This window comes from Penicillium roqueforti (assembly GCF_015533775.1).
Source record: "Penicillium roqueforti strain LCP96 04111 chromosome Unknown scaffold_51, whole genome shotgun sequence".
Taxonomy (NCBI): domain Eukaryota; kingdom Fungi; phylum Ascomycota; class Eurotiomycetes; order Eurotiales; family Aspergillaceae; genus Penicillium; species Penicillium roqueforti.
In genome coordinates, this window is record NW_024067615.1 from 27,131 (window position 1) to 49,497 (window position 22,367).

Sequence of the window (22,367 nt, forward strand, 5' to 3'; positions counted from 1 at the left end):
GTTCAGGTCTGCGAGGGTGAAAATTTCTATAGGAGGTCTAAATTAGAGGCGACTACTTTTGGCCCTGCAGATTTGGGAACTCCATCTGATAAGCTTATTTATGTCTGTCTACGGGGTAGCCTATAGGGATGAACTTGCACGATGTCGTGCTCACGCCTTTTGCCTTAAATTGCACGACGCGTTCGGATATAGATCGGGTCGGAGTTGGTCGCTAGTTCCGGTTTCTTTTGATGAACCACACGATCTTATAAGGATATATGGGTCAACTATTCTTGTTTTCATTGAATACAGCTATGCTTTCATGGGTTTCTCATATAAGCTCGCATCTGTCTTCTTCATCAGGTTCAACTCTGTCGACACATCCTATTAACAGAAAGTTGATCTCAACGCATATCCCAAGGCCGCTTTGAAATTCCGATGCGAGGGCTTTGTATGAGCCCGACGTAACGGCGACATCACACAAGAGAACCCCTAGCATGTAATACTGGACGTAGATAGATAAAAGGTAGGCCGACCGCCCAGGATGCCTTCATGGTTGCAATCTACCATGTAGTCAATTTTGCCCATGCCGTTTCAGTTCAACCAGTAGTGCTTCTCTTCAGGTGGCATATATAGCAGCCTCACAAGACCCCAGCAGATGAATAAAGCCACTTTCAACGGCTTTATTTTCTCTTCGAGCTTCGGACGGCTCCGTCTGAAAAGAGCCTCCACAGGGAGACGCTTGCGTGTTCTTTATCGATGTCGTTAATTGCTACCTCCAAGGCACAGGAAACAGCAAATAGTTGTAGGTGCTCACCCTGTGGGATGAAGGTAGACCGACTCGCCAGCTGTGGGGTGTTTTCGCTTGCGACTGGGCTTGCGACTGGGCTTGCTTTTGACCTGGACATGGTGCTGGGAGAGTCGTCTTTAGTCAAACTCCTGTGCGCAGGATTGAATAGGACTTGTCATGAAGATTCTCCGGTGGTTGAATATCATATTCACCTCATTAGATTTCCTAGTTAAAAGTAAGGGGAAGGATGATTAGCTGTGATTCGGAAGTTATGACTTCGCTAGATTCACCATTGTTGTCTGCTGAGATATCTGATGTAGAATCTGGTTTAGATTTTTAGATTCGATCATATAGGCTCTGCGATTCACCTTGGTTGCTAGCGCAATGCTCGTATTCACTCTCTGAGTCTGGCGAGATGCGCACATCACAGCGTGGTATAGTGAGGAAGAAGCGAGATATAAGAACTGTGATATATAAGGAAGATAGATATAGGAGAGCAGATATAGGGAAGACAGATATAAGGAAAGTTAAGAGATAGACGATCCAGGGAGAAGGCATCTGGCTATATACCGAGAAGTTGTTTGTCAAAGACAACAAACACATGTGGCATTTGTTCAGGGAAGGTGCAATGGAGAGTGTCGCGCTTTAGGAAGGCACATGGGTTCGGGGTATAAAAGGAGCCCTCCCCCATTTCTCCTCTTCTCTTTTTCTTCTCCTCTCCCCATCCCTTTGACCACCATCTCACCGTAGCCCCCCGAGACAGCGCAGGCAGAGGGTCTCGTAGCACATGCTGCTTCACCTACCACAGGGACCATGACATTACCATATGCATGAGGTCCTTGTAGGTCTGCATCAAACAACAAACTGGTCTTTCTCGTGGACGTTCCTGAAGTCGTGGCTCTCATTGCCATTTGACGAGTCCTACGGAATACATGAGGGGTGTAAATCTTCGTAGCCGGTTCTCTTTGTCAACTGGCTATGTATCAATATCAGGAAAGCAACTGACTTCTTGTTCTTCTTTCATTCAATCTTACTCACATTCATTTGCACAAGCCACTTATACGGCAATCATTCAAGTCCCGCTATGGCACCTGACATCTCGAACTCCTGCCTCGCTGAGCTTGCTGTCCAGAATTTCCTAGAAAGAAGCTACCCAACACACTGAAGAGTCAGGATCACCTCCTGCCTGAGATCTCAAAGACGGCTACACCAAGTCATGTCTCCTCATCGGACTACGCAATCAATTCTTCATCTCCTTCTATGCTGAGCATGGACGAATGTTCATCAAACCCATTTACACACACTGGTAACACCGATTCCAGATAACATATCCATCCAATTGTCAAGATTGACCATGAATTAACTAATGCACCTGTACATAAATGAAATATGGACCTTATGTAGTTAGCCAAACCTATCCAGGAATGAATCCCATCCATCCATCCACCACCAACGCCGGCGGACTTTCCAGTCCGGAAATGACAAGCAAAACGAAAAACACCATGCTAGTAAAAATGCTATACAACAAAAAATGTACAAAAAGAAAACCATATGTTTCATGCACCATGTCACCCCAAACTCCGCCGTTTAAGTCTCCGCCTCTTCCGCTGCGACTGCTGAATAGAATCCTCGTTCAGGATATCCGGCGGCAGCTCGAAGTCCTGTTCGCCCAGGTCAGGGACCGGATATCCGAATGCGAGGGTTGAGCGGGATCCGCCGCGGCGTGTGCCTTTTGTTGCGGCGATGGCTGCTTCGCGCACATGTCGTTGGCGGAAGAAGGATGTGAATGGGCTGTCTTGTGGAGCTGGGTTCCAGAAGTGGGAGAGGGAGGGTTGTTGGAGCCGTATGGATTTTTGGGTTGAGATAGGAGCTGGGTGAGGTTTAGTGGGTGTTGGGTTGGGCTTTTTGCGTTTGGGGCTGGGGTTTGGTTCGGAGTTGTTGGTGTTGGTGTTGGTGCTGGGAGGAGGTTTGGTGATAGACTTGCGAGTAGCGGGCGCTGTCTTGCGCCGTTTAGCTGCGCTCGCTGAGCGAGCTTCTTGGTGAAGCTGACGCGCAGCCAAAGCGTCGACATCGCTTGGGTCTGGGTCTGGCTCTGCGTCTGCGTCCGGCGTGCCGGTCCCCGGGGCCGGTGAGCTGTCCACGGGACGAGATCGTTTGCGCGAGTGCTGTTGCGAGGTATTGGGTGTTGCCTCGGTGCCTGGCACCGGGAGTGCCTTTTCCCTTTCCAGTTTGCGACGGCGCTCTTCGTCTTTCCATGCTTGGAACTTGTTGACCAGAGTGACTAGCTCCTGGATTAGGATATCGCGCTTCGGCTCGTAGAGCTTCTTGTCGCTTTCGTGGACTCCCGTCAGGCCCATCATGCGTAGCCAGTCCTGGCCGCGTAGCTCGTCCAGGAGACGCTCTAGGACTTGCTGTTCATGTTGGGCGCGGTTGCGCTCGATGTTGCGGAGTTGTTTCTCTTGTCGTTCGAACTTGCGGTGTGCGCGGAAATAGGTCTCTTCGCTCAGCGGGTCGACTGCGGGTGTGCCTGATGCGGGTTTGGGATGTTTGGGGCGGATCTTTTCACAGTCGTAGAGCTTGAGTAGCGGGTTGCCAAAGGGTGTAGGCTCCGGGTTAGAGCAGAATGGTAGTGGTCGCGGGAGGTCGTCCACGAGAGTGATAGTTGTTTTGGCAGCAAGGAATTCTATAGTAACCAATATCAGCCATGCGCTCGATCCATTCAGGTCGAGCAACTTACCAGGTTCGGGCACATCCAAGCTGATAATCTGTTCGTAGTTGTGGAAATACTGCGCAAGCTCGCTCTTGCACCGTGACCCGGTATTGGTCGAACGCAACGACCGTCTCTCCGACCGTGTATCCGATGCAGGCTCGCCGTCGCTCCTGTCCCGCGTCGGGGGCACCCCCACAGCACCCTCTGCCTTGATCGCGCTCTCGTCGACGTCATCCAGCGATCGATTGTCATTCCGATGAGTCGTGCGAGCAGGCGAAACCGTTGGCTTGCTATTCGCGTCCCCAATCGCAGGGGTCAGGGTGCGCTGCTTCGCGACCGACGGGGCTGGCGAGATCGTGTCCAATGGGTCTGGCGACTCGTGCACGCCGCGCAAAAAATCGGCGCCGGAGGAGGTTCCCTGATCGCGGCGGGCGCGTGGGGTCCTGTAAATGCCATTGCCATTGCCATTCCCATTTGCACATGCCGGGGTCGCCAATTGCCCGGAGGCGACCGTGTCCACCGACAGAGAGGAGTTGCGACGAGTCCGATTGGAGGTGCGCGGGCGCGAGGGTTTCAAGGGGTTGGAACGGGGTCTTGCGATGGGATCTTTGATGTCGAGACAGTCGGGGGAGCTCTTACGGTCGGAGCCATTTGGGATGCGCGATTTCTTCAGACCGTCGGCAGGATCGGGGGCCCGTCGCACAGAGCGGAGGGAAGACCGCGACAGGAGGGCCATTTTGGATGATGATCAGTTCATTTGCATTCAGGGGGAGTCCCCCGAGGGTTTACAGGGATTTAGGGATGAAATATGGGCATGCGAGAAGTTCTTGGCGAATGCCGATGGAGGTTGTCAAGGTGGTTTATATGGACTTCTTGGAGGCGTCAACGATATATTGATTCTGATTCTCTTCAGAGATAGACAATGCATTGTATTCATTCTATTGTTCTATTCAGAATTAATTAATTCAGCTGTTGAGATATATAGAATGGCGCTTCCAATGGGCACCTACATAGGTAACACTCCATTCTTGCTACAGGTATTATCCTGAGATAGGTTCTCATTGTTAATTATCTCTATGTTCAATGCAAAATAGTCAACTATTCAACTATTCAACTCTCGCTATCCCAACTATCTCGGAAAAGGGCAAACCCCCACGGGCCCTCAGTGTGGGGGACGGCAATTCAACCATTGCCAGGTCGGAATTGTAATATTTCTATACATGAGGGGTGAGAGGGGATATTGGGATATTGGATATAAGTCTAGTAATAGACAGTAGCACTGGGCAGTAGACACTTACAGGAGTAGATTCAGGATATCAGATAGACAACCTAGATATCCCCAGTTTACCCCTAAGAGGAGAGGGGATATACTCTCCTATACACTCCAACGCATCATCGACGGAAATCAACCCCGCAGGCGTGGGGGGAAATGTCCGAATGAAACCAAAAGCAGACGTGGGGGATAAGACTATCCAGCTAAATAGCTGTAGGTTCGCCGATATTGATCCCCATCCCTAAGTGACATTTGGTATGCAGCGAATGAGTCCATGAAACCTACACGTCCTGACAGACCAATAGATGACCTCTTCTCCAAAATGACCGCCACCAAGCTAAATGCCCTCCCCCACGGTGTCTACGTCCCCACCGTAGCATTCTTCAAGCCCGACGAAGAAGTCGACCTCGCAACGGTCGAGAAGCACGCCGTCTATCTCGCCCGCAGCGGGGTAACCGGCCTAGTAACCCAAGGCAGCAATGGCGAAGCCATCCATCTAGACCGTGAAGAGCGCAAGGCCATCACAGCCGCCACTCGCGGCGCCCTCAACGCAGCCGGCTACAGCAGCATGCCAGTGATCGCCGGCGCCGGCGCCGCCTCAACCCGCGAAACCATCCGCTTATGCCAGGACTCCGGTGCAGCAGGCGCCGACGCGGTCCTGGTCCTCCCACCCAGCTACTACAAGACACTCGTGAGCACCGAGTCCATGCACGCGCACTTCCGCGCCGTGGCCGATGCCTCGCCGGTCCCTGTGCTCATCTACAACTTCCCCGCCGTGCAGTCCGGCCTCGATCTCAGCTCCGACGATATCCTGACGCTCGCAGAACACCCCAACATCATCGGGTGCAAGTTCACGTGCGGCAACACGGGCAAGCTGGCTCGTGTTGCGGCGGCCAAGCCTGATTTCTTGACTTTTGGTGGCTCGGCCGATTTCACGCTGCAGACGCTGATTGCCGGTGGGGCGGGGATTATTGGTGGCATTGCTAATCTGATTCCTCGCTCGTGTGTGCGTGTGATGGAGTTGTATTGTGCTGGGAAGGTTCAGGAGGCGCAGAAGGTGCAGGCGGTTGTTGCGCGTGCCGACTGGACTGCTATCCAAGGGGGCTTTATCGCGGTTAAGACTGGTCTGCAATGTTACCGTGGGTATGGTGGTCTTCCTCGACGACCTTGTGTCGTGCCTGATGCGAAGGCTGTGGCGGCCATTCAGGAGGAGTTCCGGGAAGCCATGGAGTTGGAGAAGTCGTTGGAGACAGTATAGATGAATTAAATCATGATACCAGATGCTATACGGATATTCTGTTCTTTCCAGTTAGTTCAAGATAATCGTAAATAAACACAGTGCGACTGTATCATCCATAGCTCCTCCCCCTCTTTTAATATCAGATGAAGTTGCATGTGAAGGTTGCACTGTCTCCTCTTCTTTGCTTCTAATCATCTCCGTTTGATGTAACAGGAGATAACTGTTTGTTTTTCCGATCTCGATCTCCAGGTTGCATCAAGAATGCCAATGTGAGATCGGCAATGCAGCACATAAATAGGTCTGGCTACCTCATAGCCACGGTCTTTCTGTTTATCATCATCACTCGACTCCTCATCATGAAGTTCGCCTCTGTCCTGACTGTGCTCGGGGCCTTGTCGGTTTCCGCCGTCCAGGTGAATCCACTTCCCGCCCCCCGTAACATCACCTGGGGTTCCTCCGGTCCAATCCAAGTCAACCACTTGAATTTGAACGCCCATCACTCCTCTGTGGTCTCTCAAGCTTGGGAGCGAGCATGGGAGACTATCACCACCCTGCAATGGGTCCCCGCCGCTGTCGAGGCCCCGATTCCCTCCTACCCAGCCTTCCCTTCGACCCCTGTCTCCAAGGCCAAACGCGCGCCCTCCGCGGTCCACAACGTCAATGTCCATGTGGTGGACAGCGATGCCGATCTCCAACACGGCGTGGATGAATCCTATACACTGGTGGTGGCCAAGGGCGGCATCCAGATCAATGCGCAGACGGTATGGGGTGTGTTGCACGCGTTCACCACCCTGCAGCAAATTGTCATCTCAGATGGCAAGGGCGGCTTGATCATTGAACAGCCGGTCGAGATCAAGGATGCCCCGCTGTACCCCTACCGTGGCATCATGGTAGACACCGGTCGCAACTTCATCACCGTTCGCAAGATCTTCGAGCAGATCGACGGTATGGCCCTGTCCAAGCTTAATGTCCTTCACTGGCACTTGGACGATGCGCAGTCATGGCCCATGCAGATGAGCTCCTACCCCGAGATGACCAAAGATGCCTACTCGACTCGCGAAATCTACACCGAGAAAGACATCCGCCGCGTGATTGCCTACGCCCGCGCCCGAGGTGTCCGTGTCATCCCCGAGGTCGACATGCCCGGCCACTCTGCTTCAGGCTGGCAGCAGGTCGACCCGGAGATCGTGGCGTGTGCCAACAGCTGGTGGTCGAATGATGTGTGGGCGGAGCACACCGCGGTCGAGCCGAACCCTGGCCAGCTCGATATCATCTATCCCAAGACCTACGAAGTGGTCAAGAATGTGTACCACGAATTGTCGCGTATCTTCGACGACAACTTCTTCCACGTTGGTGCTGATGAGATCCAGCCTAACTGCTACAACTTCAGCACTCACATCACCAAGTGGTTTGCCGAGGATCCTTCGCGCACCTACAGGGACCTTACCCAGTACTGGGTCGACCACTCCATGCCTATCTTCCGTAGTGTCGGTGAGCACCGTCGCCTCATGATGTGGGAGGACATTTTCCTCGCGACCGAGAGCGCGCACAACGTGTCCAAAGACATCGTCATGCAGACTTGGAACAACGGCATTGACAATATCAAGAAGCTCACCTCGGCCGGCTACGACGTGGTCGTCTCGTCCTCCGATTTCCTCTACCTCGACTGCGGCCACGGCGGCGCTATCACCAACGACCCCCGTTACAACGAGCAGAGCAACACTGACGGCGGCGTGACCTTCAACTACGGCGGCGCCGGTGGCTCCTGGTGCGCCCCCTACAAGACCTGGCAGCGTATCTACGACTACGATTTCCTCACGAACCTCACTGCCACCGAAGCGAAGCACGTTATCGGTGCCGAGGCTCCTTTGTGGTCGGAGCAAATCGACGATGTGACCATCTCCAGCGGGTTCTGGCCTCGCGCCGCTGCTCTTGGTGAGCTCGTCTGGTCTGGTAATCGTGACGCAGCGGGCAAAAAGCGCACCACCAACCTTACCCAGCGTCTGCTGAACTTCCGTGAATACCTGGTTGCCAACGGTGTGATGGCTACTGCTCTTGTGCCGAAGTATTGTCTGCAGCACCCTCATGCTTGCGACTTTTATAAGAACCAGACTATAATCTCTTAATTGCTTTTGAGTTGGACTTAGCGAACTTATACTGTCTGGTCTGTATATACTTAGTCTTCTATACCCAATACCATTGGAATTCATCATACAGTCTACTATTTGATATGTAGTTATTGTAACAACCAACCCACAACACCAACAGCTCCTATACCTACCTCCTACCCAATCCCAACCCCAATCAGGCACCAAAGCCTCCTCCAGCCCAAATCAAATTCTACCCCCAACCCCAATTCTCCTCCATATTCACCTGAACCCAAACAAAACCAACCTAAAACAAAACAACCAAAACATCACAAGGCCATCCACCGATCAGACCCTCACAGAACCCCACAGACCCTCTCCCCTTCCCAACCCACCCAACTAACCTCCACACCAAACCAAGTCAAAACCGCCGTACAACCTCCCTCTTGGAACTTGGAACTCACCCTTCGCCCCCGTCCCGGACTAGATGGCCTCGGGAGGGGCTTGCTGGTGCAGTATGCGTGTAGGATGGAGTGCTCTGTAGGTATAAGTTAGGTGCAAGCATGTTGCATGCAGTCGGATATCGCATGATATCATTAGCATTGCTATGTATTGATCATTCTACATCCACATATTGTATATAGTATGAATCTACATAAATGTACACATAGGTACAAGTTCAACGTCAATGTTATATATACGTCTGTATTCATACATCTTTCCATGTATACGATCCATACCGCACCGGAAAAAACCATCCATCCAAGCATACCATACCATCCATGCTCAATCCAAACTCGAAACCTAGTCTACGGATTCGATTCAGACCGGGCTGGGCTGCGCGGGGGTTGCTCACGTGTGCACGTATATGCAGATGCAGAAAGGAACATATGTTGCACGGGGATTTAGCTGGGAATGACAAATTGACGGATTGGGGAGATATAGGCGAGCGGTTGGATGGTTATTGCTTGCTGGTTGGGGTTCGTCATACACGTGGAATTTGGGGTTATTTGTCATTTCTGGGACGGGGGTAGGAGGTTTGGGATGGATGAATGGTAATGATGCTGATACCTTCCTATTTGGGAATGGGATTTGCATTCTTCTTACCCTGTATGTATCTATGTATGACCCGGAGATATTCGGTACATGTACATCCCTGGCCTCTACGTATGTGTTTATATAAGTATGTACCGATGCTTCCATTTCCGGTTCGCTGTGCCCGAGTAGATCGGGAACTGATCTCGCATATTCTAGTTACGTGACGTTGCGAAATAAGAGTAACTGGTTGGTAAGTATAACTCCTGCTTGGTTTGGTTTACGGCTTACGTCTTACCTGGCGTGGATTGAGGTGAGATATATTTCTGTATCACAGTCGTGTTTCAACGTGGATCGGGGTCTTTTCTTCTTATATTCCCTTGGCTTATGTTTCATGCGATTGTGCGGCTTCGAATAATGCATGTCTAACATATCATATGGCGTTAATGACTGGGGCGTTGATGGGGCTAGGTTTGAGGTTACTCTTGCAACATATATCAAACCGAATGGTCGAAAATATACATCGACGTAACAAAAAACAGGAATTCATTCGTTGGCCATCAAATTTCTAATACGTCTTAATCTTACTCTGACTCCTATCTCATCTCACCTTGTTACCCTTTCACAGCATAACCCCAAGAACCATAGTCTGATCGCAGCGTGGACCACGACCAAATAGAAGGTCTCGTGTTAAGCGATAAACCTGGAACTGTCTTTCTGACAGGGCTGCGGAGAATTTGCGGCATTTTGCATCGACATGGTTATTCCTGGTCTGCTGGGTGTGTTTCATTATATCCCGGTCGGTTCTGACGTGCGTATGTATGTATTACTGGTAAGGCTTGCAGGGGCTGTGTCGACATTTGCATGGAAGTCCTTCTAGAAATCGACTTTGTTGTTGGACATACATGTGTTCAGCATGTCGATATGAGTTTCGGCGAATGATATCTCGCGATTCCGAATCTGGATATGTCAGGCATGTTTGAGATCCAAATTGGAAGTCTGTGCCGAAGAGAATGGAGACTATCCATATTGCGTACTAATGCCGTTAATCCTCAATATCCGACTTAGGATGAGTTCAAGAATATGGGCAATCCCTGTAGGTTGCGAGGTATACATCGCATAAAACCACATAAGCAGCGGACCGAGCTCAGACCGATGATCCCCCACACATCCCACGCTTTACACTCCATAATGTACTCCGTAGATGTGCCTGCGATGTACGCCACATGTCAATCCCAGGGTTATCATAGGAGTACCTGACCGCGTCAATATATCTATCCAATCTCTCGGGCAAAGTAAAGCACCCCGCAGCACGCCATCACCCGATACATCTACATCTGCCGAGCTATCTGATCACCGAACTATAGAACCTAATCCCAACCGAAAACCTGATCGACAGCACACGATGCAGGATATACACCCGGGTAGTAGGTCCGACCTTACCAGATCGACCACTTAGGAGTTCGTCCTACCACACCCACTCCCTCGCGTGTTCCATCCCGCGCGGGCTCTGGTCAATGGAACCCGGGTTCCTATCTATCGCGCCTTGTTTTTGTAATTCTTTTTTTGGCCGGTCATGCAGACGACCCACACGCGGGGATGCGAATAGGAAAAGACTGATTCCTTTTCCTGTCAGTTACGTCGGGGCGCGTGACTTCCGGATCGGATAAATTAATTGTGGATGCGGGTCGCATCCATATGCCGTGTTACCCAAACGTCATTGTAGCACCGCCTCACTGAGTGGAGTTGGGGATCTTTGCGTCATTTTCGGGGAGAGGAAACACGCGCCCCCATAGGCTGAGGAGTGTGGCTGGTGTGTGGATGGTGAGTGGCTGGTGATATGGGGTGGGTGTGGCTTGCGTTTCGCTTCTTTCGGCTTGTTTTTGTTTTTCTTTTCTGTGGCGCAGTTGCGAGTCCCTTGGTACGGTAAATACGTGTAAACAGAGGTAAAGCCACAATAGGCAAAAGAAAAATACTGTGTAGTGGAGATCCGATCCACATAGTTGTCGCTAGTGAATTTTCAATCTAAATCGCAGTTCGCTTCGCTTTTTGCTCGGGATCGGCACGCCAAGTCAGATCCAAGGTGACAGAGCAAAATGGGTGGAGGTGTGATATCAATATCGTCAATCGGGATTTGGCACGGAATTGATCTCTAGTTCCCGAGATCCCGTGCAGGTCGATCATCAGTGTAGGAATATGTATCAGGATGATTTCATGATGCATGCGCCGACCCTATACAGCACGAGCCTCTTTCCTATTCGGTCGTGTCAAATTTGACAGGACTTGATTAGCGTACTGTGGCTTGACTAGTCCTTTCGCGCCTCGCTTTCATCTACAATATATTGTCTATCACCCGCGATGCCCGGGCGGAAGAGTGGCTCCAGGTACAGAAATGAACAGCGCATGTCCGTCATGCAGGAAGATCACCGCGGGACCCCCCAGTAATTGAAGACACTATCAATCTATCTCGACTTGCTACACTTCCCAAATGCATCTGCCTCGGCTATAGTGGCACAGTGTAACTCCTTGCTCGAGTTTATCACGGGGTTGAGTCCACATTTCCCGCTTTGGTCGGCTGTGACACACCCAGATATCAGATCAGATGATGCGATCCAGCTCCAATCTAAAGAACCACCCCATATTGAGTCCGTGGGCAGATCATCCAGTCCATGGAAATTCAAACCGAGGGGCGTGGCAGATATCGTATGACCGAGAAGTGATTGGACTACCGCGTACGATGCACATACAACGCAACTGCAAGATAACAAAGGGCCAGATTATTTGATCTACGCTATCAAATACTGGAAACTAGTTCCCAGGCCCTGAATCAGGGCCGGTGAGTAGCTGACTCTAGATTCTGCTGGGATTAATAGCTTCCCCTCTCTGAAAGTTAATCTTGCATTGCTCGTGTCGGAGTGGCAAACGGGGTGATTGGATGTGTTTTACCCCTCTCGGGTGAACACCCCAGAAACAGAACCCATGAACACGTAGATCAGAGCCCGGGTGAACTACTGATCTGGCATTTGGAGACGAGCAATGAATCAGGATAAGGTATGTAGGACGAATGACTTCAATGTAAGAGCAAGAGCAAGAGCTAGAGCCGCACTTTTACGTATGGAACTGATAAATCAAGAATTCACGCGGAACTCACGCGAGCAGTTACTGAGATTAAGGACACCCCTGTCCTACTCGCATTTAACCTTATTTAGCAATATGCCAAGCATCCTAATTAGGGACATATACCTAGTACACTCTAGGTAAACTACCGACGGTATCTAGGTAAGTGTATTTGCATTTACCCTTTACATACTTCCTAAATGAATGATATAGTCCCACATGGACTGATCTGTCCCAACCACATGGAACCCTGGAGAGGATCGGACCGCGTTCATGGTACTGCAGCTTACCTTTCCTTGCCTATGAATGAACCAATAGAATACTTTCGCTATGGTGTCCCACGGTGGTAAGACAGGCAAGGATATCCCCTTCAAGAAATAAGATATGTGCAAACTGTATTACAGAGTAGTTTCATTCTTATGCAGGGGCTCGCTTATGAACCTTGTCGCCCTATTTTGCAGGTGCATAGGTAGATTATCACATAGGAAAAGAGATCAGGACCAGTTACCGTTTACATGCACGAGGTTGGCATAATGATATATCATCTTTTCACTCCGAGTGTCTTGATAGAGATGATCTACTGACACCAACATGTATCCGTCCCAATGGGGAGCGTGGACACGCTCCACCCACCCTCCGATCCACGTCCACCTGCATTACATAGGCGAGTCCAGTCAGATCGCAGGAAGTAGCTGCCGGGCAGTTCACTCGTGCATCCTAGTGCCTATACGAGGCTTGGAGGCTTGGGACGGCCCCGCTTTCCTATTTGACGAGATGACCGGACAACGCACAACGCACAACGCAGGACAGTGTCAGGGGAAATGGGGCTCCTCGTGCGCTGGCCTCCACTCTGATATCTCCACTTAGCTTAAGGACAAGCTGGGGTGATGTTGGTGCTAGTATGATAGTGATTCCGGCGCGGGGAGGTTAGTTTTGATGAGGCTGTATTTCAGGCACGGGAAGACGAGCATGTGGATATGACAGATCTGAAGCAGTCGTTGGGTCGAAGGATTCTGAAGGAGCGTGTATAGGTCTAGATCTTGGGATCGTCGGCGTCGCTGTTGGAAGCTGCATTTACTATTACATTGTCATGCTTGGAAGTACTGGATCTAGGCCCGACGAAGGATCACAGGAGTAGATTGAATTTGAAAATTGGGAAATCAATGGCATTGCTGTGTATTGTTTTGATCGGGTAGGGTACGGTCGAGGCTATTCTGTTGTGTAACTTAGAAGCTTTCTGCTATTCTAGAAGCCTTATTATGTAGACAGGGCTTACCCTGTATATAATAAGTGTGCTAATTTCGTCGCGCGCGGTTGAGAGACACAAATATCGCTTCTTGAAACGGCTAAGTCCCGGCCGAATGAGCTATCCGACTCGATTGATATTATGTTAAAGTTGGTAATTGGAATTGGAAATGTCAAGCGTGCATTGGACGGTCGGTAGGAATTGCTGTCTTTGGCCGTATAACAGCGCTAAATGACAGATGGGGCTGGTTGTACGGGCGTCGGAAGAAGATACAGAAATAAGCTACGAAGCGCTTATTATAACCCCAAAGGAGTCAGTAATATTTGGGGTCTGAAATATCCACAATATAGCATTATAATCAATTGAGGAAGGAGGATAGGAATAAGCGTGGATGTGGTATGGCAAGTTCAGAGTTCGTACGACTCGGCGGACTAAAGGAACCATGAACCATGAACCATGTCGACCAGTTTCCCAACTCTAGAGATAGATGTAACCATCTGGATCTTTAGTCTAGTCTAGTCCTTATCCCTACACCAGACTGGGTTGTCGATGCATACAATATTGTCGACGTTGATCTTCTCCCCCTCCGGCTGTTTCACTTCTGTTTTTAGAAACACCACGCGCTTGACAGGGATTAAACGTTCCCCCACCCCATGTGCTCGGTCCTCCTATAGGGTTTAGGGCCATACAACTCCGAATAGCATAAGAGGCTCAATGTTGGGATCGGCGGTTGTTTTCAGCGTACAGCGTTAAATATAGATGTGGATTTTCGGTTTTTGTTTTTACTACGTGTGGGATGTCTCGCATCGAACTTGGTTTATTCGCGGACTTTATTTTATTTCGGTAATACCGCAAAACTGGAGGAATACGAAGGTCTGGGGATGGAATTTGCCACTCTGGAGACCGTCGCTGGCCCCAGGGTGATCCGAGCACGAATGACATCAAAGTAAATATTGTCGTTCGAAGTATAATATAACGTTATAGACGAAAGTTGGAAGTTCCATGGTTCTATCTGAGTCAACCGTGGACAGACAGTACTCGGACTAGATTGTCTTGTTTTGATATTTCCAAGTTGGCACCGATTTCCCGTATTGGGTATCTCTTTCCGACATTTTGGGAGGACCGCGTTAAGGCTAGGCTAACTAAGAGCCTCTTGATCGTCGTATTTTTAATCTGGATATGCAAGTCCATAGGAAGTCTCGGGGTCGCCGGATCGGCCTCCCTTCGGCATATAAATTATCTCAGTAACTAGTGGGGGCCAATAATATACCATTAATAATCTCTACGCAGTCGGATCTCTGGCCCGACGCCGGGATGACAGATGAGTGGAGAATCATTCTATCCTCAAACGATAGAAGAGCCTAGAATGTCAGATTCAAATGCTTGAGTTACGTTTCAGCGTTTCAGTGAAATGGAAATATCCACCATGTTGGGGGCCAAAAGTGTGAGAGCGAGAGCGAGTTCAGGGCCATTGGGTCCAGTAGGGTCCTCGATCTCACGCATGAAGGAGCGATAATCTCAATCGACGGGCACTTCTTGGTGCTGACTGGCTAATGCGCCTGAGGACGTTTTAGGTATATGTTTGACATGGACGTTGAAATCAGTCTAACAGTTATAGTTACATACTATGCATATGATATATCTTTGAATAACAATCAAAGAATTATGGCTAATAGTAAGCGTCTGCACCTAACCCATTGCCCGGGTATGTACATGTGTCAAGTGCAAGGCAAATGCACGTATGTTATGTTGTATGCCAACCGCAGTGTAGGCTAAGCAAGGCAAAGAATCGGTCAAATCAACACAGGCCAGATATGACTTCATTACTCCAGTCTCGCATCAAAATTTAGACTGTGCATATGACTAAGGGTGGATAGGATAGCCCCATTAAAAAAGGGGATGTTACCACCGGGATCGCCGATAAATACAACATACGAACTCCCCGCCAGCGCTGTAATTTATCCAGCTGCGCCTCAATTCAGGGATGTGGATCGACTGCCCCATGTTGTTTGGCTACGGACGAATCGCATGAACGCCTTCGCTCGCTTATGATTGGGACTCACTCACGCCGGTCTGTTGTGGCTTGGGCATATGTGGCGCTAGTTGGCTCTAGTGCATCGGCCCCTAACACGGACACTCCGAGTGACAGCTCGCACTGTTATCCCTTGGGCTAGCTAGGGCTATGGCGTAATTAGTGTAGATGATCTGGATCTAGATAATCTGAGATGCTGTCATCGGAAATGCGGAGAGTAGGGCCGAGATTGGGTTCCTTCGTCTTGTATATCACCATGGTGGTGTTCGGTATATAATAAACCCAGGGATCTTGATGGATTGAGGGATTGGATCGTACAGATTAACCGGCATCCGAATCTCGGACTGAAAAATGGGAAATGTCACTATATCACCGTGCATCCGAGAAAATATTAATTGAGGTTCTTTCCATTTTGGGTAGTCCCACCATTGGGTTCTTCGGATATGCAACCTGGTGATCAGATCATCAAGGGGTGTACAGATCATCTATACATATAAACCCATGCCGTCGACAGATTGACACTACAGTACTCAAGGAGGTGACACCTAGTTAGTTACTTCCTCCAGTTAAATGACGTAAAAGGCAACCAGGGGACCTTGGAAGCAGGCCACATCGCGATCACCAAAGAATGCGGCTCTTGAACGGCAGCCTCGGAAATCAGAGGACAACACACACTGTAGGATCGCCTTTCGTGATTACCGAGAAGGACTAGTGGGCGGGACTGATACGAACTCACCCGACGCTAAGGAAGCCCACCGAGCCCTCGGAGAGCCTTTCAGATGTCTGATTGGAGAGAATTTAGCAAGCCCTCATTTTCCTGTTCGTTGGGTTGGCACATATGGACCAATCACCCTTCCGGGCACGCGGTCGGCCTGCCAAGTTATGGAGGAGATGGGGCCCCGTCACGGATCGACCGAACTTATGGGATCCGATTGTATTTGTACAAGTATGTGTACAACATAACTATGTGTTCTTCTAACATGCCTTATATTCCCCTTCCTTTTCATAGAAAAGGAGAAGGCACCAGATCTGAGTCTATTGCATTGTCTGCTTATCTTAGTTTATCTGAAAAGAATTCCGTCCGCTCTTTCTCTGGGTCAGATTTTGGTGCAAAAGAGTGGAACGGGTACGGAGTCTGACTCTGACTGCCGAGATACGAAGTATGGAGTAGAGGATAGACAGATGTAGATCCACTGATCCATTGCATGGAAGCTAGGTCAAAAGTAGTCTAGGCCTATATACAATGCCGAAGAGAGGTTAAAAATGTATTTTTGGGGAAAAGGGGCCATGGCGCCAAGCCTCGGGGCAGCTCTACTTTGCAGAACGGAGATGCCGATGACGACAGGGTAAACGATTAATCATATAGGTAACATTTGAGTATATAGGTGGCTCCTAGAACCCGAGGTGGCTCTTGGTGCAACGGTCAACTTTCTGACAGGAGCTTCTCCTATCGTCAAAAGTATAATTTGAAGAGGACTACTCCGTCGCAGCTGTGCTCGATGCGCCATCGATCGGTTTCCACGAACCCGATGGACGATCGCCTCGGTGAAAGTACTTTTGAAAAACTAATATTCCGGAGATAATTATGGAGATAATTCCGGGATAAATACTCCGTATTCGGGGATATATTCGGGGATCATATGTACCCCGTAGGGCAGAGTGAGGCAAGAGTGGATAAAGCCAGACGAGCTGTCAGAACCCAGAAGGTACTAACCATGCGGAGACAGTGGGTTATATTGACTGTTGACAGCATAGACATGCCTGACGAAGGCTGAGCTTATGGCGTAGATATATGGGTACCGTGCAGCTGTACGGAGTAGAAAATAGAGTGTACACAAGCAGAAGGTAAGAGCACATGACTAGTTAATTAACAGCGATTACTCATCCGATTAAGCCTAATAACCCGAAGGAGGGGCCCTAAGTTTCCCTGTCCATGTTCACAGCCACGTTCAACCGGTTCGTGCCAGAGATACAGTATGTAATGGTATGTAATGGTTACTGGATTATTATTTATTTATTTGATATTTGCTTTTTACTATGTGAAGTGTTTTTTATGATTTTCATTTCATTTCATTTTTTATTTCAATTCCATTTTCCTTTTATTTTCACTTTTTAAATAAAATATAATTATAGACAAGACTATAACTAACTACTGTAGGGCGGGCCCATCGTCACCATTTAACAATCTCCTCGACATCTATAATATCCTCTTCTCCCCTCCGGTACGAATTTAAATCATTGACTCAATCCAGCGCATCCCTCGACCACTTCCGGGTACGCTTGTTTAACCTTCTTCGCCTCCTTTGTCGATCTTGCCTCGCTACCCGCGTCTGTGGAGTTGCAACTTGCTGTGACCTCCCTGCCTTGCGATATCATAATCGACCTCCTTACCTCCGTTCATAAGAATCCGATTCTCTCTGTCAATTGCGCACGTTGCCTCTTCGTGGCTGGCGTGTTTGGTTAGCCGAGCGGGCCGCGATCTTACCCAGGAACCTTATCACCGGTATGTCCATGCGTCGCAACGGAAAATCTTGAGACAGCATGTACTGACCAGCTGGCTATGTTAGGATCGCCCTCGCGCATTGCATTCTCAATCAAGGAGATGACCACTTTTGAATCCAACCCTGATTTCACCCTCTTTCCCTTCCACGCCCGATCCAAGATGATGGCTGTCGAAGCTGCCCGGCCGAAACAGCTATACTTCGATCCCATGATGGATCCTTCCATGTTCTCCTTTCCCCTGGAGAGTCTCCCCAACTACGCACACGGCCACGGCCACGATATGCCCAGTGCTTCCAATTCCTACTACGATACCCACCCTCTGCTGGAGTCTGCAGATCTGCACAATCCTACATATTTCTCTTCTGTACCAGCCACACCGCCTTCGGTCTCCGCGTCTCACTCCGCAGAGCCATATATTTCCACCGGGTCTGCCTCCGGGCAGTCCATTGCGAGCGCATCTTCGTCGGCGATGGGATCGCCATACTCGGGAACGGCGCAGGCATTTCAGGAGAATTGGGTGAATACGAACCACGGATTGGGTCTACCAGCCGCAGTCATGGACGACCTTTTCTCGCAGGAATACATGGGAAGTATGTTGGACATGGATATGCCCTATCAAGAGAAATTCCCGGACCCTTTTGTCGGTACGTGTTGATATCAATCGCAAACCGTCTGGTGTACTAACAATGCATTCAGATCCCTCATTGATACAACCGACGCAACAAGGGCCTGGAATTACCCCGACTATCTCATACCCCGACCAACCCACCTCTTCCTACTCAAACGTGCAACCGAACTACATCTCCCACTCTCCCGCACCTTCACCTCTCTCATATAATGATCTCGCAGAGCACCACTCACCCGCAATGCAGCACAATGGGCTATCTCCCCTCATGGTCCCGCACAGGTCGCATTCACGACCGCTCTCTATCTATGACCGACGGTCGTCTATTTCCTCGATTCATTCCCGACGCTCGCAACACAGCCCGGCGCTGAGCAGCATCGAACCGGACGAAGAAATTAAGGAGAAAGGGCGCTGCCCACACCCCGACTGTGGTCGCGTCTTCAAAGATCTGAAAGCCCATATGTTGACGCACCAGTCAGAGCGACCCGAGAAGTGCCCGATTATGAACTGCGAGTACCACATCAAGGGTTTCGCGCGCAAGTACGACAAAAACCGCCACACCCTGACCCACTACAAAGGAACAATGGTATGCGGCTTCTGCCCGGGATCCGGCTCCCCCGCGGAGAAGAGCTTCAACCGCGCGGACGTCTTCAAGCGCCACCTGACCTCCGTCCACGGCGTGGAACAGACCCCGCCGAACTGCCGGAAGCGCAGCCCCGGACTAAAGAAGGGCACCAACTATAGCCCCGACGCGACAGGAAAATGTTCAACCTGCTCAGCGACCTTCAGCAACGCGCAGGACTTCTACGAGCATCTGGACGACTGTGTCCTCCGCGTCGTACAACAAGAAGAGCCCTCCGAGGCGATCAACCAGCAGCGCCTCGCAGAGGTCGCGTCAGACGAGGAGGTGAAGAAGACCATGGAGAAGCACCAACTCCTCGACGTGCCCGGCCCGGTCGAGCAATTCGACGATTACGAAGACCAAGAAGACGACGATACCCAAGATCCCGCCAGCTGGCGCGGCCTCAAGACGAAACCCAGATCCTCGAAGAGCAACATCCCGGCCTCGCGCCCGATTATCGGCTCCGGAAATGCAGTCTCCAAGAATGTCTCCAAGCCCGCCCGCGCTGTCGTAACCCGCCGTCGCAACAACCGCGGCAACTACCCCCAGTCCTGGGGCTGTCCCAGCAGCACCATGAAGACGAAGAAGCGCGTGCTGTGTGTTTTTGATGGCCAGCGCCGTCTGTGGAAAGACGAGATGATGCTCAATAACGAGTTCGAGGTCCGTCTGAGACTGCTCGGCGGTGCGGGCGATGGCACCAACCGGGATGCCTACGTTACCGATCTGGACGTCGAGACGATGAAGCGCGCTGAGGGTGTGCTCAGTGCCACAGAGGAGGAGCGTGGTCCTTGGTTGAACGGTCCTTCGCCTTACATTATGGGCCAGCCGGCGATGCTATTGCCGGAACTGTCTCATGATGACGAGCTTTCGCTCAATGAATTAATGGCTTAAACGACTTTCTTTTGTCTTTTCTCCTACTCCTTACTCTCTACCTTTTGAGACCTTTCGTGTATTTCTTTCATGTCTCATGTTTCCGTACAGCAGTGGCGTCTTGACGAGCGATTTGTCTGATTACGGATTATGGATGATACCTTGGGACTGACACTTAATGACTTTCGTTCTTTGTTTTCTGTTTCTGTTTCTGTCCAGGCTGGTCTCGTGGCTTCATGCCTGATCCCGCTGGCGGGATTCGTACCAAGACACTATTAATTGGGGACTAGGAATGAGTGTCTGAATTGAAAACAAAAAACATTCCATCTTCAAATGTCTTGAATTCTCAGCAAGTGTAGGTCTGAAGTAGAAAAGATATAAGAATGCCATAGACCCCCACCTACCGATCTTCACCCCCATGTTCTGCCATCTTCCCCGGTGTTTACCCCATCCAACCTCCACGATGCAATTGGGACTCTCAGAACATCTGTCCACTCTGGTCGCAAGACGTTTTACAGCTGCCCGAGATAGCGGCCATCTCGTCTTCTCCTCAACCCATCTGTCCATCATCAATGCCGCAGGAATATCAGTGAGTGACGCTAAGACCCGACCACGACGGTTCTAACCTGCATCCAGTACCAACTCCGCTACTGCCCGGCCCTCGCAAAGAAACCCTCCAATCTCAAGGACAATGGCCCGAAAACGCCAAAGTTCGATCCCTTTCAGAACCCATGTCCGGAGCTTCTGATCGCCCAGTTCCCGCCCGAGAACCCCGCCTACAACCTCATCATCAACAAATTCCCCGTCATCCCGAACCACTTCCTCCTCGTGACAAAAGACTGGCAGGCGCAGACGGACATCCTCGACAAGGCTGACCTAGAGGCTACATACGAGGTTCTGAAAGCCTGGAACACCGACAGCGATGGCTCCAACTCCAACAGCTCGAAGAGCCTCTTCGCCTTCTTCAACTCCGGCGACGACAGCGGCGCAAGCCAAGCCCACCGCCACCTCCAATTCCTCCCCGTCGAAGCAATGCGCCAGCCAGGCTCGGACTCCTGGTCCCCACTGATCGACCTCCTCACGCAACAAACCCCCCAACCAACCTCCCCCTCCCAAACACCAACACCCAACTTCCAGCACCTCCCCGGCCTCCCCATCGCGCACTTCGCCCTCCCAATCCCACCAAACCCCTCCGCCGAAATCCTGCACGACATATACATAACCCTCTACCGGGCCGCCGCGGCAGCGACGCGCGGACGAACACCGAGCCAGGACACCGAGTCGCTGCCCACACACGGACGAGCGTGCATAAGCTACAACCTGGCCATGACGCGCTCGACGATGATGATCTGTCCGCGCAGACAGGAGACGGCGACTGTCCCCGTCGACGCTGACAGTGTCGCTGCGCGCGAGATCGCGGACCACGGCGTGCTCTCGCTGAATGGCACTATCCTGGCTGCGACGCTGATGGTTAAGGCCGAGGGCGAGTGGGATGCTTTGCGGGAGAATCCGGAGCATCTGACGCAGGTGCTTGCTACGATTGGGTATCCGCAGACGGATTCTCGGGGTTCGTCGCTTTGAGGGTTTGCTGGGAGTATATAGCTACGATGGGTAGACTACTTGCATGCTAGAATTGAATACCCAATGGAATTGCTGATTTATAGCTTGAATTGATGCTTGTGTTTCTCCTATCTATGAGAGATTGAAATAATTATGTCATGATTGCTTAATAGAAGATACTTTTCTATATGCTGTATCTACTTGGAGCGAGGTTGAGGGAAGAACCTATATGTAGCAGAACAAGATAGAGAAAGGCCTATCAGAACGTGCTGGGAAGCAACAATGTTAGCCATAGGAATGACAGGCCCTCCTAAGGTGTTTCTTCTATCTGTTTATCAACAGACTTGGAAGACCAACACAGGGAGCCAACACGGAAATTAAAACAAGGCCAATACCAAAGCCACCGTAATTCAGAGACATGTTTCCTTTATTCGGATGTATCTAGAAAGAAGGAAAGGGACCATTAGACATGCAGTGCAGAGCCATGTGCCAGACTCATGTAGGAAAAAGCGAACGGTGAGATTCATTTTCTCAGTTCTCGCTTTATGAGTGGATGGCATGAACTGCAGATGAGATTGTTTACAAGCCACGAGCCATGATGTGAAACAAGGGCAGAAGCCGGGCGCATAAGCAGAAGCTAAGAAGACAAACCCTTGCCTATATAGGAAGCTGGGAATGT

At 50.4% G+C, this 22,367-nt stretch overlaps 5 protein-coding genes across 5 annotated transcripts; 4 read left to right on the plus strand and 1 right to left on the minus strand.

The window, feature by feature from the left end:
• Window positions 1-2,337: 2,337 nt before the first annotated feature.
• Window positions 2,338-4,215, minus strand: LCP9604111_9557 (acetyltransferase SAS4-like domain-containing protein; the record flags this gene model as incomplete). The annotated part of the gene is made up of 2 exons (XM_039077824.1): window positions 2,338-3,452; window positions 3,507-4,215. The coding sequence occupies 2 exons, from the start codon at window positions 4,213-4,215 to the stop codon at window positions 2,338-2,340; spliced, it is 1,824 nt and encodes a 607-aa protein (XP_038924441.1).
• Window positions 4,216-5,074: 859 nt separating this feature from the next.
• LCP9604111_9558 (dihydrodipicolinate synthase family protein) lies at window positions 5,075-6,010 on the plus strand (the record flags this gene model as incomplete). Its single annotated transcript, XM_039077825.1, has 1 exon — window positions 5,075-6,010. One exon carries the CDS (start codon window positions 5,075-5,077, stop codon window positions 6,008-6,010), a length of 936 nt encoding a protein of 311 aa, XP_038924442.1.
• A 338-nt stretch (window positions 6,011-6,348) lies between these two features.
• On the plus strand, window positions 6,349-8,118 carry LCP9604111_9559 (beta-N-acetylhexosaminidase; the record flags this gene model as incomplete). The annotated part of the gene is made up of 1 exon (XM_039077826.1): window positions 6,349-8,118. The coding sequence occupies one exon, from the start codon at window positions 6,349-6,351 to the stop codon at window positions 8,116-8,118; it is 1,770 nt and encodes a 589-aa protein (XP_038924443.1).
• Window positions 8,119-17,442: 9,324 nt separating this feature from the next.
• Window positions 17,443-20,149, plus strand: zfpA (uncharacterized protein; the record flags this gene model as incomplete). The annotated part of the gene is made up of 5 exons (XM_039077828.1): window positions 17,443-17,493; window positions 17,762-17,783; window positions 17,974-18,012; window positions 18,077-18,655; window positions 18,708-20,149. The coding sequence occupies 5 exons, from the start codon at window positions 17,443-17,445 to the stop codon at window positions 20,147-20,149; spliced, it is 2,133 nt and encodes a 710-aa protein (XP_038924444.1).
• A 442-nt stretch (window positions 20,150-20,591) lies between these two features.
• LCP9604111_9561 (uncharacterized protein) lies at window positions 20,592-21,709 on the plus strand (the record flags this gene model as incomplete). The annotated part of the gene is made up of 2 exons (XM_039077829.1): window positions 20,592-20,717; window positions 20,765-21,709. 2 exons carry the CDS (start codon window positions 20,592-20,594, stop codon window positions 21,707-21,709), a joined length of 1,071 nt encoding a protein of 356 aa, XP_038924445.1.
• Between the last annotated feature and the right edge of the window lie 658 nt (window positions 21,710-22,367).